We start from the raw sequence: 15,502 nt of genomic DNA on the forward strand, positions 1-15,502 counted from the left end.
ATCTCCCTCGTACCCGTAAATAAGACAACATCGCTCCAATGTTCATGTTCTTCCACTGGCTCCAGGCCTAATATCACGTCTGCTGCAAGACAGCTCTCACTGTATTCAAAAGCATTCATTGAATCTCCTCTGCCATCACAATCTCCAATTATATTCGCGGTGTTTTCTTTTCCTCCGATTCGCGTTGTGTTTTGTTTGCCACCGTTAATTACGTGGTTTGCAAGTTGCGCAATGTCCCCTCAGGCGTCCGTTCACCTTCTCCGCAACGTTGAGCCCGTTTGTCTTTTGTTTTCGATGCCGCTGCGCTCACGCACCCCCCCCCCCCCCCCCCCTTGTCAAATAGCCGGGCAACTGACTAAGCGGCATCACCTGATTAACAAATCAAAATAAATGTATACTCAATCTTCTCCGAATCACATGTACTCCACTTACAGCAACCGGGGCCCTCTCTACAACTCCCACAGTGGCACGTCACGCACCTCGCCCTGCTGCTGCCTCGCTAACAATCCCCCGTGCCCGTTCACGTTTGAACTCAAGACCTCCCTCTTTTCTGTATATCGCTGTCGCTTAAGTGTCTTCCTTCGCACTTTTTTTAACCAGAATGTACATCCCGTTTTTAGGTCTCTTCCCTTGCCACCTCCCAAGAAAGATTAAACAAAATCATCCTCTGCCTGCACGTCACCCTGAGATGCGCTCGTATTTAGACGCTTTATGAATGGACACTAAATGTGATTACATGGCAGGATAGGGTGAGACATTTCGAGTTCATTTGTGTCACCGGATGAGAACTCAAAAGACCAGGCTGAGCCTCGTTCGCAAGCGTGATCTCTTTCAGCAAAATGACAAATACAAAACAAAATGAAGCACATCGGTGTAGTGAACAGCAACGCAAGATGAGTACAATGGGGGTACGATGGGTGGCACACGTGTGCAGGGTGGACCACAGGCAGGTTGACAGAGACGGGCATTTGAATGGCACCGAGAGGGACGAGAACCAAGGGGAAGGCTCAAAACCAGACGGCGGTGGTGGTGGTGTTGTATTTGCGATAGCTGCAAGATCTGGCTGAAGAAAGCCAGTGAGGGTTGGTGGCAGGAACAGCATCACCTGTGATGACTACTTTGCCCTTGACTTTTGATTACTTTAAATGTGATTGTATTCTTAATCAAAACTTATGCGTGTTAGTTTTTTTTAAAGAGTCCGACTTAAATTAATCCACCCCAAAGAGTTAAGTGAGCCACGATTACCAGATCATCAGCAAACAGAACATGGTTGATCAATAGGGAATCATCCCTTGACTGCACCCAGGCATCGATCAGCCTCCTATTGTATCTGTACCTAATGGAAATACATCCGGTACATCCATGGAAAGCTCATCAAACTACATGGCCAAAACTATATGAAATAACGTAGGAGCCAGAGGACATCCGTGTTGCATCCCAAGGTAAACAGTGGATGGCTCGCCACACAGCTTTACCCAGACCTGCCCATCATCATGAAGGTTCTTAATGATTTTGAGCAGAGAGTCATGGACACAAAATCACCAACAATAACCAAGAACCTATGAATGGTATCATAGGCCTTGACCATAGCATAAAGCAGAGATGTAGGTTCTGTTTCAATTTCATACACCACTGCTGAAGCAGACAGAGAGCATTGCATCTATGGAAACCCGCCCCGTTCTAAAACCACACTGGGGCTCTGCAAGCCTTTCCTCAAGAGTACTTGGCAAGGCGATGTTGAATAATCCTTGCCGAGACCTTTGCCAGCACACCGAGGAGGCAGATGCTATGGTCGTTGTTAGAATCACCAGGGCATCCTTCCAATCCTGTTCATGTGGTCCAGAGAGTTATAATCAGGTCACAGGGGCAGCCTGAACAAAATCGCCAATCTCCTTCAGCAGTTTGCTTTGCAAATCATCTCTGTCCGCCGCTTTTCCTGGTTTCGGATGCTGGACTGTTCTTCGTACTTCCTCAACAGACGGCACATTAGCCAGCCACTCACATAAGGTGACTACTGCACCCGAAAACACACAGTTACAGACATAGAGAGACACGCACACACATGGAGACACGCAGATACATAGAGACACATGTAGACACGGAGACACATGCACACACATGGAAACACACAGAGACACGGAGACACACACAGAGACACTGATACGCTCAGAGACACGAATACACTCACACAGATATACAGAGATGCCCAGAGATATAGAGAAACACAGATATGGAGACCCACACACAGACACAGAAACACACAGACACACACGGACACGAATACAGACACATGGAGACACACACACAGACATGGAGACACTGAAGAATTATATTCATGCAGTTGGGCAAATTCTCGTCACCGATTTTGGCAGTGCCACTTTCTTTTCTTGTTCTTGGTGAGATCAGTCTAATCGAGGGATATCGTATTATCTCTCTCTCTCTCAACTACAACGCATTCGCACTCACCCACAGTTAGTGTTTGGTTCGGTGTGCCGCGAAGATTGAGCGGGCTCGAAATTGTGTGCTGTGCCGTGGAGTGAAATAGGTTAATAAACACTGCAGTACACAGCAAAGACAAAGATCCCCCGTACAGCCTTAACAGACTGGCGGAGCAAGTGCTGTTAGCGAGCACCTACGAAGGCCGGCACGGCACACGAGGGGGTGGGTGGCCAGCACTACGCCCGGCCGCCTTTGTCTCCCCAGTGGTCTATGTTTACTACACACCGCACCAGGTAGTCATTTGAGGCTGAGTCGACCTATGAGAGGCGCAGGACCGGTTCAGATAATCGTCACTGGGTGTTGGTGGCCGTGAGCGGGGTATCGAATTCGGAGCTCGCCGGGTTCGTAGCGCAGCGTAGCGCTAACCGCTGCACCACCGCTCCCCACGGCAGCAGCAGCAGCAGCAGCGGGAGAGGTCGCGGTCAGTGCGAGCACGCGAGGAGTTCTCTGGTCCAGACCATTTTAGACACCGGTGGGGGGGGGGGGCTGCATTTGTTGTAATTTATTTCTCATTCGTGTACGTTATGATTTTGTCTGTTTTTTTTCTTTCAGATCAACGATATATTGGAGCATTATTTTATTTTAATTTTAAAATAACAAAGTGTTTACGTTTAACCGTGTCTTGTTTCTCAAAACGTTCCGCTAGCGTTCCTCATTGTTTTGGGGAACAGATGCTCTAGAGTTTAATGTTTCTATATACTGCACATATTAAGATCCCTGTGATGCTTGTGTCACACTGGTCTTGCGCAGCGTCTTGAGATGCTGTTATATTTAGATGTTACATACATCCAAATTGCATTTGCATGTGGAGCAATAAGGGATTTCTGAAGAAAATTATAGAAAACGAGGCAGAGTTGGAGGGCCGGTGAAGGATTTCTGAAAGCTGATCGAATGTATGTTGAACTTCTTTCGCACCGTGCATAGCCAAACGGTGCTAATAGGAGGTGAAGGACAGCCGCAGGAATGATCGATGTAGCAGTGAAGAACTCTTAATGGGCGGTTTCAAGAGAGTGCTTTAATTATGGTAGCGAAGACCTTAGTCCAGCGGTTCTCAAACTTGTGGCCTGTGGACCGCTCAGCCGATGCAAACATTTCCGTGGACTACCCAGCCCATTCACCCCTGGTGACAAAACGCATCGACTGCTCTCTCTAAATATTACTAATACTAAAGTATTCATATTATTGGAACATGCAGATGTTTAAACGCAGCTATAAGGCTTTTTGTGGGGGGTGGGGCATTTAGATCTTAGAATTAGGGTAGATTAATCGGGGTAGTTTACCTAACTTCATTTTAAAATTCAATATCATCAGTAAAATATGAATGTCCAAAACAAAGGGTATAAACGTTGTCACTACTTCCGGATCAACCTGCATTTGCAACACATCCCCGCAGACCACCTGGAGGATAGTCACGGACATCGGTGGAGCGGGACTTCACTCTGACCCAAGTCACTGCCTTAGACAGACCCAAGTAGTTTGTGAACAGGCAGGAATATCCAATATCACATAATATAGTTTTTTTGTTTAGATTGCGTAAATAGAAATGTGTCTTTAAACCCACCACCACCCAACACAACCAATTAGTAAGGTTTGTCACGTAAACACAACATGCTATTTAGTTACTAGTTCAGCACACCGGTGTGTTGGAGAGTAAACCCACAACATTTACAATTCGAGTCCTTTGATTTTTCGCCAGGAATTATAATCAGCCTCATCAGGCGATAGCTATCACTGTGGATACATCCTTCTGTAGCTATCAGAAAGGTTAAAATTATTTGTATTTCTCTCAATTTCAATAGATTTGTCTTGGCCAGTCGTAATTAGTTTTGCACAAAACCTCAACATTATAAAATATAAATTGAATGTTCATGTTGGTACGCGTGTTCTGCAACTGCTGACAGTTGTATTTGGGAGTCTGATCAGAATTTAGTCTCATGCTGATCATTCGTCCCATCTGACCAACGTAACATTTGCCACATGAGCAATTACTCCGGTACACACCTTCTGTCGATTGCTTCGGTAAACATCTTTAGTACTAGATATTAGATTTTATATTTATGTACTGTGCCAAATTTCACTTGGATGTTTTGTTTTTCCAAAAATCTGGCTAGTTTATCAGTTACTCCAACAATGTACGGTATTTTTATAGTTTTAATTGATTGATCAATTTCAACAATTGTGCTATTTGATTCGGGTTTGGCATTAAGTGCTGTGTTGATTTGTGCATCATTGTAACCGTTAAGTTGAAGCGCTTCTTTAACATGTTTAATCTCACTCCACAGTTTTATTCACCTCCACTTCCATGGTGAACTGGAAGGACAGGTTTTGCGAGTTGAGATTATTTAGAAATTCATTAAGTATACCATTACCGTGTGGCCAGACCACCAATTTATCATCCACATGTCCAAACTAACTAGAGGCTTTAGTATACTTGAAGATGCTTTTCCATGTACAGATTCACAATCGCAGGAGACAATGGAGAGCCCATTGCTGTTCCTTCGTTTTGTTTATAAATATCACCTTTACATAAGAAATAGGTGTTGTTTAGACAATGCTCAGCTAATCGTGGGATATCTTTGGGTAAACCTGTTTTGTGTTACCAGAGTATCGAGTCATTTGATAGACTCGTTCACCGAAACCCTCTCGAACAGATAAGTTACATCATAACTTACGAGAATATCATTAGGGTTAAGCTTAATATCTTTAATTATATTTACAAGATGTTCTTATGTTTACAAGAGTTGTTTAATGAATGCGGAGGTCCTGCCGATATAGGGCTGTATTTGTTTGTTTCGTATTGTGCTAATTTGTATGTGGCAGAGCCTATTGTACTATGGGTCTTAATGGGACATCAGGTTTGTGAATATTTGGCAACCCATACAGTCTGTGTGGTTTTGACGCCCTTTGTTTGAACAGGTATTGCTCTTCCTTGGGAATGAATGACTTGGCAATGCTTGCAGTCGTCTTACGTTCCAAGGCATTGGTTTGGTCTCGTTTAATTTTAAGGTAGGTACCTTCATGCAGTAAATCTCTGATTGTATTATTTTAATCCTCACGAGGCATCACAATAGTTGATCGCCCCTTATCAGAAGCAAGAATTTCGATATATTTATTTGCTTCCAATTTTCTTAAGGCTTTAGCCTCAATGAGACTAATGTTTGTTTTTGGAAATGTACCCTTCTCAATTATTTGATCAACTCTTCACTTAAAGCTTTTGTGACGTCACTAGACCCGCCCACTTCGTTTATGACCCTAGGACTACACCCATTTTAAACCTATAAAACATTCTGCATTCAGCAGCTTCCCCCCTCTTACCTCCTGATGACGATCGCTTGTGTTGTGATCGAAACGTCGGAGTTTTTTTGGTTTATTTTATATTTTTATTAATTTTGGAACCTATCTACGTGACTTTACGCTAAAGACCCAAAGAATATTTTAGCAACCTCATGCCTAGTAATTTCAGCTTGATTATGCGAGAGATGTCTAACTGCTGATTCCACTTCAGCAATTATCTCATCGACAGGACTGATATCATATCGTTTGTCTCTTCAATGTTAGTAATGTTGATAACAGTTTTGTTTTTATTTGTCGATGGGGATTAACTTTGAGCAGCCAATAATAGTTATTTCAATCTTGATTTTAAGCTTTCGTGACTGCAGGAATCCATACTCTTTGGTTCTTTCGGTAGAAAATTAAAATAAAATGAAACAAAAAAGAATACAGTACTGGTTCAGCAGTTCCCCTGCTGAATTATTTTTTCCCGCCTGAGGACGACCGCTTGTGTTGCGATCGAAACGTCGTGATTTATTATTTATAGTTGTATTCTATTTTTCTACCTACGTGACTTTACCGAAAGAACCAAAGAGTATTGATTTTTCAATGTGTGGGGCCTGCAAAACATACATAATGCACATACATAATATACATACATAATGTACATGCATAATGTATATACATACTGTGCACACATATTGTACATACATAATGTACACACATAATGTATATACATTATGCACATACATCATGTGCATTATAATGTTTACACATAATGTATGTTGATTAACTGTGAATACGCCATCGAATAATTCTAGATGTCCATTGTAATTAATATTACTGATTGGCTCACTGTGACGACATCACATTTAGCCCACCTGTATACAAGACCGAAACAGGAGGATTTCTCCACAATTCTCGCCATCGCCTGATGAGGCTGTTGAGAATTACCGGTTGAAACGTCACAGTACTCCAATTGTCAATGTTGTGGGTTTACTCTTCAACACACCGGTGTGCTGAACTAGTAAATAATTGGCATATTTTGTTCACGTGACAAACCTTACCAATCGGCTATGTCGGGTGGTGGTTTAACGACGCATATATATTGACGTGCTCTAACCCAAAAACCTCCTTACTTTGGAAAATATTGGTCGCGAAAGCCTACGTGTTAAACGAGACAATATTCCAATCAGTTGCGCCCATACGCCTCCAAAAGCTGTACCCTGCATGTCGTATGAAACGTTGCTGGTCGCCGTGTCGTTCTTCCTTTTCTCGAACGATCAATATTTTCTTTTTGCTCTTTTCTTCATCATAGCTTCCAATTGTTCTCATGTCATCATGTCGTTTTTTTTTGTATTCTCGCAGTGTGCAGTGTATCCTCTAGCGTCAGAGAACACATTCTGAAGTCAATTCAAAATACCTCTTTTCAACACTAGGGTATAATTTTAACGTGCTCCTGCAAAGGATGTTCATTTCACGAAATATGCATTTCTAAACATCGTGAAACTTTAAAATGAAAAAAAAAATTTTAAAAGCTAACACATTTTACATTATGGGTTTTTGGTGCAGTCATTGTTGACTGGGCAAGGTCCCATGTCGCACCTTGATGCAGTTGAGAACCCAGTTTAATAATGGGCGGCTGAAATCCAAATTTCAACCCAAGATCTCAGCAGTGCTGGCTCAGAGCTTTGACATGACGAATTAGCCCCCTGGGGCACGACTGAGAATCATTCACAGAACTTCATCCAGCGGCAAGTGCACTCAGCTTCAGCAGGTCCTGAACATCGCCCCCAATGTTTCTCCACTCTGTGCTACACTACGTGTGAACTGCATGTAACATTAGACAATAGCACAGAGCACGATGGAACCAAACTTCACCAAAATCGCCAACCTCACCAACAGCTCCTCCGGTAGCTGCGTGCTCAACGCCTTCCAGCTGCTGTGCCCCCCGCCCGAGATGTCCTACGCGAGCAGCGTTCTCGTGCAGACTGCGCTCGTCATCTGCATCGTGGCCATCGCTGTTGGCAACACGCTGGTCATCGCGTCCATCGCCTACTTCCGAGAGTTGCAGTCGCGCATGAACGTCTTCACGCTGTCCCTGGCGCTCGCCGACTTCCTCGTGGGCGTCCTCATTATGCCCTTCAGCATGCTCAAGACCGTGCACAACTGCTGGTTCTTCGGCCGATGGTTCTGCAAGATTCACACGAGTCTCGACTACATCTTCTCCACGGCGTCCATCGTTCACATCAGCTGCATCGCATACGACCGCTACAATGCCATCTGCCACCCGCTGTGCTACACGCAACGGGTGAACAGGGCCAAGGTGGTCGTGATGCTGGGCGGCTGCTGGGTGGCTCCTGTCATCTACGTGGCGCCCATAATGCTCGGCTGGAACATCATCGGCATCGAGGAGGTAGTGGCGAGCATGACCTGCCCCGACAGCTGCGTCATGTTCAAGAACACTACCTTTGTGCTTCTGGACACGGTGTGTGCCTTCATGGTGCCCATGTCCATCATGGGGGTGGCGTATGGGAAGATCTACAGGGTGGCGCGCGATCAGTCGAGGAGGGTTCACTCGCAGCACCAACAGCAGGTGGATGGCAACGCCCTCAAGCGGGAGCACAATGCCACCAAGACACTGGGCCTCATCATGGGGGCCTTCTTTCTGTGCTGGCTGCCGTACATCGTGGTGAGCCTGGTGGACGTGTTCGTACACTTCCAGACAAGTGGGGTGGTGTGGAGCGTCGTCGTGTGGCTGGGATACATCAACTCCGGCTTCAACCCCGTGCTCTACGCACTCTTTAGCCGACCATTCCGACGAGCATTCGCGATCATCATCAGCAAGAGGATTTTCACCTCGGACACAAGAAATGTGGATCTTTCCAGAGAGGATTAAAAACAGTTTACTCACCTACCATTATTACCTCTTGCGACCAAGAGGAAGGGTTACATACAGATGGCAGGTTACTGTACGGACAATGTCAGTGTCCCTTTAAGAACATGTTGACAACATAACAAACAGGAATGGAGACTCGGCGATTAATTTGAATATTTCCAATGTGTGTGTCGTGCTAGGATTTGCAAATATTTACTATTTACGCACCACGAGCGATGCATCACACACAACAATGGAGTGCTTCATGATAGGAATCGTGACTCCGAATCGTGATCCTTCCACTGAATCTCCGTGGAGGAGTGGTTCCATAACGAAGGGGGAACACTAAAGCCATGCAGCAGGGCACTGTGAGGGCAGACCCTAGAGATCAGGTGTCAACTTTGTAGCAACTTCGTGATGTAGCGAATGGAAGGAAGCAATGGCAAAGTGCACTGACATCCACTTGATTACCTCTTAACCTTCATTACTGATCAGCTGTTAGGGCACTATGTACGCGTACGATACTATGCACTCCATGTGTCTACCTCAGCAAGGCTAAACATTATTCTTAGATCAAACTTAGATCATATGTTCAACTGGTTCTCAAACAATAAACGTCAATGTAGTCCGATTGTGTTATGTATCGTCATGTTTATTTATAGGGTGCTTTCTTTTGCCTTCTGAGCTTTTGTTATTTCAATGAATATTGAGAATCCTACATCAGCATTGTTCTTATAACCTCAGTTTATGGTTAATTGAAAAATGATTACGTGACCCTGATCATGTGGGAAGTGTATGGACCACAGAGTAAATCAAGAAATGACATCTCACACTTTTGCCCACATCCTTCACGAACATTATCTGCTGAAATGTTTCAACCATTAGACTCTGCGCAGAGGAACAAGTGGTTAGACCCTTGCTTGACAATATATAAAACAAAACTTTTGCTGTAACTATGTTATCTCTGCGGCGATTGAATACTTGTCTGAAATGTAGTGTCGTGATAAGATACGTCAATTATTATTTTTATACTTTGTGGTGTGAGCTTTATTTACGAGCCTACACGGGAACGTGTCTTCACAGTCGTGGTCCGTCAAGGTGTTTTAGGTGATGGTTGGGCCCAGAAACCAGTCAGGCCACACACAACTGGAGCTCACAGGAAGGCTCAACATACACACACAATAACTTACTGTCAGACTAGGCATTACAGTTGGAATTAAACCAAACAAATTCATATTTACATGAACAAAATCACAGCGAGTCTACAAATTCAAATGTGGGCCCCTCACCGATATACATTCAACAGCATTCCAGGTGAGGAGTCCCACGGCTCAGCGGGATTTGTCTGTGAGGCTTGCACGATCCACCAACCCCCGAGCACTGCGCACAGGCCTGTATCACTCAACCACAGACTATTACCCAGATCTTCAGCTTAGCCTATGAATTATTTCACCCCTGAGCCACAGATTCATGCTGATCCCCACGACTTTAACTCAGGATATCAGCAGTGTTGAATTAATGTCTGAAATTACAATTGGAAGTCCTACGAGGAAAAGACAGCTCCGAGCCAGGATCTTGACAGTTTTGCATCGGTGCCACTAAACTGAATTCATGAATTCTACGCTGAACCATGGGGATTGAATGCAGGATCTCAATAGTGCTGGCGGATTGTTCTCGCTGAACTCTCTGCGTTGGGAAACTGCTCTTATACCACTTAGGCAATGTCGAGCTAAATCCCGAGCGATTCCCCGAGTGACACGGAGTCAGGCTGTCGACGTTGGCACAGCAGTTCCCGGTCCAGGTCGATCAGCTGGCGGAGGAAGCCGTCGTTGGGGAAGATGGAGCGGTGGGCGAGCAGGGCGCGCACGGCAGCGCAGAGGCGAAGGCCCACGCGCAGCATGAGGTAGGCGAGGACGAGGGACGCCGAGCGGCTGCGGCCCATCACGCAGTGGACGAGCACGCGACCTGGCGAGAGACGCACGCGGTGCAGCGAGCAGTGAATCACGCAGTGCACGAGCACGCGACCTGAATGTGAGACGCACAGCGCAGAGGACAACGGTGAAAATATGCGATGGTGACATTTCGGTAGCATCCGAAACTTTTTGATAGATGTTCCTCTCTGTGGTTCCGCATTTCACCGTGCGCCTGTAGAGCTGCGTGGATGAAGTCCGATGCCGGCACCAGGTGAGGACGCATGTCGTAGCTGGGGAAGTCATCGGCGGGCAGGCCCAGGTAGGCGATATCACCCACACGTGCGTAATACTCTGGCCCCACGGCCGGGCAGCCAGAGCCATGCGCCGCATTCAGGACGTGCGTGAAGCCCATGGAGCCGAGGCGCCGCAGGTCGTGAGCTGCATTTCTGAGTCACGGATTGGGTGTCGCAACAAATGAGCTTGGTTTTAATGGAACTGTCGTACTTGTACCGGGCCGAGTTTGAGAACTTCGCATGGCGGCCCACTTTGGTGGTGCAGTTCTCGATTAGTTTTTTCTCGAGGGCTGTATTAAGAAGTATTGTGACCCCCGTTTTAACTGAATCAACCCTGCAACGAGTCATGATCTCAAGGGGTTACCCCAGCACAGAGAAGCGCCATGTCACTCACTCTACGGTGTCGCAACTTCTCAGCCATATTTTAACATTACATAGTCATACATCTTAATAAACAATATCATTTTAAAAGCCTAACGTTGTTTAAAAGTAATGTTTGTTTATTTAAAACATTTAGGACACACGGCTGCAGTCGGGGGACAGGAAAGAGCACCAGGCCAAGCTCACAAAGCCTCATTTGTATATCGATTACGGAGACTGAATCTTGCCATTTCCTGGGTCAGCAGAACATAATTATGAGCTCTGTCCCCATTTATCTTGAAACATCTGGCCGTGCATTGTCGCAAAGAGAATCCTGAAACGGGGCTCAACAGGCTGGAGTTCAGTCATAAACTGAATGAGGCTGAAATAAAAACTCCGAAGCCTGGCCATCAATGCAGTACCAGCTGATACACAGCGCACCTCTCTGCAGCCTGGCCAAAACCACAGGTGGTGGGCGTGTCCCTGGCTAAGACTGCCCAGTGGGGTGGAGCTACGGGGCAGTGGAGACCGATCCTGCAGAGAGACTACCTTTAAGTGAATTCTTCAAACGGGGACTGCAACTTTGGTGATAATTCATCCAGGTAATGCTACACACCTGTCACACAAGCTTTGGGCTCACAGAGTACGGCACAAGGCACAGCTCGGATGCGCCAGTGGAAAATGTGTTAGGAAGGTGGAATCGTCTCGTTAACCGAGACGAGCTTCCACATGCTCGCAATTTCAGCAGTTGCCACAATCGTGGTTGTTTATTCACGTGTGCAATTGCAGTGTTGTGCTATTCCACCAGATGATCCTTTAATGGCCATAGTTTTAAAAAAGAACCAGTTCTGTCAGTGTAATTACCAAGCAGGTGGATATTCGTGCACTTTAATAACCTGGGAATTGATCCATGTTTTGACAATAAAACCAGTGGTTTTTTTTTGTGGCCCGAGAAATTGCCACGTTGCACCCACAGTGGACATGGGACTGGTGAATGCCCCACTTTGGGACCAAGCCATGCGCTTTGCTCCTTACTCATTGCCAATGTAGACATCAGGGAACACCTCGTCCATGTGTTCGTATCGAGCGCCTCCTGAGCGCAGCAGCTTCTTAAGCTCAACCATGCTCGGCGGATCTGCGCCTTCTTCATCTTCTTCTTCATGACGAAGCATGACACCACCCGTCCCCGTCTTTCTTGCCATGTCTGCGGTTATGATAACTGTAATTATTTGACAAAGTTAAGATACATTTTCAGGGTGAACTATGATACAGGACGTGATAATCAAATGAGATATCTACACCAACAAGCAAGGGGGTGAGGTGCTTATCTGTTTATGGCCCCAAGCCAACGGTGAACATTCTAGAATCCTTATCAAGATTTTATAGAAAAAGTTCCGACTTCCCACAAAGTGGTACTCATTATTTCATCCTCCCATGGGATGAAGAGTTTAGTTGATTCCTCAACCTGGATTTTAAATGAAAAAACCTTCCATTTGCAAGCCATGTGGTCTAACCACTGTGCCACCTCGACAGATTTAGGAAAACATATTGACTATCCAATCATCACAATAAGACGTTTTAAAGGTTTCTAGGAAGTTGGGCAAAAACTGCCCCGAACTACACAGCATGTGCCATCACCTGGCATTCCCTTTCCCTATCTGCTGCCAAGACCCTTATCCATGCTTTCGCAATATTTCCTATTGACTATTTTAACATCTACAGCTACACCAAATACCTCGTCGAAACATTTCAATGATCCTGAATGCTGCTGCCAAACTTCTGTCTTCCGCCTTTGCAATGGGACCATAATATCAAATCCTCAGAACTCTCTTACAACAATGTTCTTCCATAATTTATATGGACATGCTCCTGCCATCTTCTCCTACCTCACTGTTTTCCTCCTTATAACCTCTGCTCCAGTCTAAAAAGCCATCTGTCAGTATTTTCAGTGAAACCAATTTATTACTACCAGGTAATGCCCACTGAGCTAGATAGCTCATTTTCAGAAGGGACCTGGTCACGAATAATAGCTCAATGAAGCGGATTATCGCGTGGAAATTTACAGCAGCCATCATTTAGAAATGTATTTCAGCGAAATATTTTAAACGCATGTTTCTAAATGTAGAGGGAATCACCGGAGGACCGGGAGAAACATCCGCGCGACTACAGAAAGAACATGCAAACTTCAAATATAAAGGCGTCGGGGTCGAACCCACAACCTCCGATATACCAGGCGAGGTAGTTCGCATCTCGCCACTGTGGTGCCCATAAGGTTGCAACTTTCCTGCCCGTGTGGTCGTCTGTATGCCAACTCCGTCCTCCGTTTAAAGTTATGGTTGAAAACTTTCCTTTCTTCCACTGCCTATGATTATTTATTCCACTTACAGTTCGGTGTTCATTTTACATTAGCCTCCTGTCCATATCCCTAAGCCACAGATCTCCTCGTGCCAAATTCAAGGACTAATTCAGGTGCGGCCAGATTTTACTGTGTTTGGAGAAAATGTGCCAATGTTCATCATTACAATTGGACAAATCTAAAAGTCATTGTGTCTGGGCAAGGTGTGCATTTGGCACTAAACACAATCTCCAGAAACAAAAGAAAAGTCACATGACTGGTCAGGTGGAGTGTAATGACAGAAACACCACGCGCGCACACACACACACTTGCATTCATAAGTATACACCAGCTCCAGCGAGAGGCACAAGAATTGGATGGCGTTAAGTAAGAAAGGAATAATACCCACAACTACCGTTGATCAATACCACCAAATGCACCAATATCGTCACCATAATAAGCACCGCTACAATTACACGAAGTGCTCATTACACACAAAGTGCTTCCCACAAATGAACCACAATGCCTTGCTGATCTCAAGGAGCATAAGCCATCACGCGAACTCCGGTCATCCTCGCAGCGGCTTCTGGTTAACCATCGAACAACGACGGCCACTGGAATGCGCGCTTTCAGATGCGTTTCTGCGGCCGTATGGAATGCTCTTCCTCCCGATATTAGGAAGCCACTGAAGCGGTGCACTTTTAAATCTAGATTGGAAACTAATTTCTTTATAACTGCAGTTTGTGTTTAGTTTGTTGTTCTTCCTCCGCACCTCCAATTAGCACGGTTGGCTACGTATGGTGCGAAAGAAGTTCTACAATCAATCAATACCATTACCATCACCAATACAATCACCATTACATTCATCACCACTGCCATGTTTATGTGTGGTTTTATTCATTTAATTCTTGCCAGGGGTGGTGGCAGCGGGGACCTGGTCCTCCTTCTTTCCCCTTCCCACTCACAAACATGGACACCGTATAAGTATACACAAAGATGACCCGTGCAACCTGCACACGCTGTTGGGCTAAGTGCTTTTAGTGAGCAGCTCAGGCCAGCACGGCGAACCTATAAGGGGTTGTTGTGGCTATCGCCACGCCTGGCTGCACGTCTACCCAGTGCTGATGGTTACACATCACACCCCGGACTCATGTAAGGCTGATTCGACCTACACACATGCATATAAACACATGAAAACAATGGTTGACCCGAAGAGCACATGCAAAGTCTGCATGGAACTCACCCCACAGCCGACACCAGCCTCTGCAAGATTACAAAGTCGGGCAATAACGGGAACAAGTCTGTGCCTAAATTAGCCTGGCTGGCATAGGCCAACTACATAAATAAACCCACACGGTACAGTGCCAATAAAGGACATGCAAATTAAGGTCGATGTTAGGTCATCAGAGCCAGTGCTTTTAGACGCGATCTCATCACCAATTCCTTCTGCTAGATCCCAGTTGTTGCAATGTCAACAAAGTTTCCAATTAGAACTCTTGCCATGAATTCTGGCACCTCATGTGAGAATGGCCACTGAAAAATGTAATCACATGACTTCTCAAGTCCCTTCAACAGCCTCTGAATCGCACTATCCGACGGTCTGTATTTGCCTTGCAGTGTTTTTCACCTAACAATTAAACTAAACGGTTTATTTAGAGTTTGTGAATGCCAAATGAAGCAACAAACCAAATGAATATTTTGATTTAAAGCTTTCGTGACTGCAGTGATTCATATTATTGGTTCTTTCGGTAAAGTCACGTTGAAGGGAAACAACAAAATAATAATATATAAAACAATAAAATTATAATATATTGTTTTATATATATTATTATTTTATTGTTTCCCTTCAACGTGACTTTATCGAAAGAACCAAGAATACAAATGAATATTGTTTCTTGCACTCATTAATGAGTGCCAAGACCATCAACTTGGTACCCTTGAGAAACTGGTTTAG

At 45.1% G+C, this 15,502-nt stretch overlaps 2 protein-coding genes across 2 annotated transcripts; one reads left to right on the plus strand and one right to left on the minus strand.

Moving 5' to 3' along the window:
• Positions 1-7,043: 7,043 nt before the first annotated feature.
• Positions 7,044-8,668, plus strand: LOC116939610 (trace amine-associated receptor 365-like). Its single transcript, XM_032948218.2, has one exon. It carries the CDS (start codon positions 7,634-7,636, stop codon positions 8,666-8,668), a length of 1,035 nt encoding a protein of 344 aa, XP_032804109.1. The 5' UTR covers positions 7,044-7,633.
• LOC116939611 (dual specificity phosphatase 29-like) lies at positions 8,660-15,464 on the minus strand. Its single transcript, XM_032948220.2, has 4 exons — positions 14,792-15,464; positions 12,249-12,432; positions 10,786-11,006; positions 8,660-10,612 (listed from the first exon to the last, which is right to left on the minus strand). The coding sequence occupies exons 2-4, from the start codon at positions 12,413-12,415 to the stop codon at positions 10,377-10,379; spliced, it is 624 nt and encodes a 207-aa protein (XP_032804111.1). The 5' UTR covers positions 12,416-12,432; positions 14,792-15,464; the 3' UTR covers positions 8,660-10,376.
• Between the last annotated feature and the right edge of the window lie 38 nt (positions 15,465-15,502).

Source organism: Petromyzon marinus, chromosome 6 (genome assembly GCF_048934315.1).
Source record: "Petromyzon marinus isolate PM22_M1 ecotype Great Lakes invasive population chromosome 6, UKy_Petmar_22M1.pri1.0, whole genome shotgun sequence".
NCBI classification, from domain to species: Eukaryota; Metazoa; Chordata; class Hyperoartia; order Petromyzontiformes; family Petromyzontidae; genus Petromyzon; species Petromyzon marinus.

What these genes read in the sequence shown, in the direction of transcription:
- LOC116939610 (XM_032948218.2), top strand. Translation starts at nt 7,634, where the DNA reads ATGGAACCAAACTTCACCAAAATCGCCAACCTCACCAACAGCTCCTCC.
- LOC116939611 (XM_032948220.2), bottom strand. Translation starts at nt 12,415, where the DNA reads ATGGCAAGAAAGACGGGGACGGGTGGTGTCATGCTTCGTCATGAAGAA. An exon ending in GATGTCTACATTGGCAATGA is followed by an intron (nt 11,007 to 12,248) that starts GTAAGGAGCAAA and finishes TCCGTGACTCAG; the next exon opens with AAATGCAGCTCACGACCTGC. An exon ending in CGCAGCTCTACAGGCGCACG is followed by an intron (nt 10,613 to 10,785) that starts GTGAAATGCGGA and finishes GTCTCTCGCCAG; the next exon opens with GTCGCGTGCTCGTCCACTGC.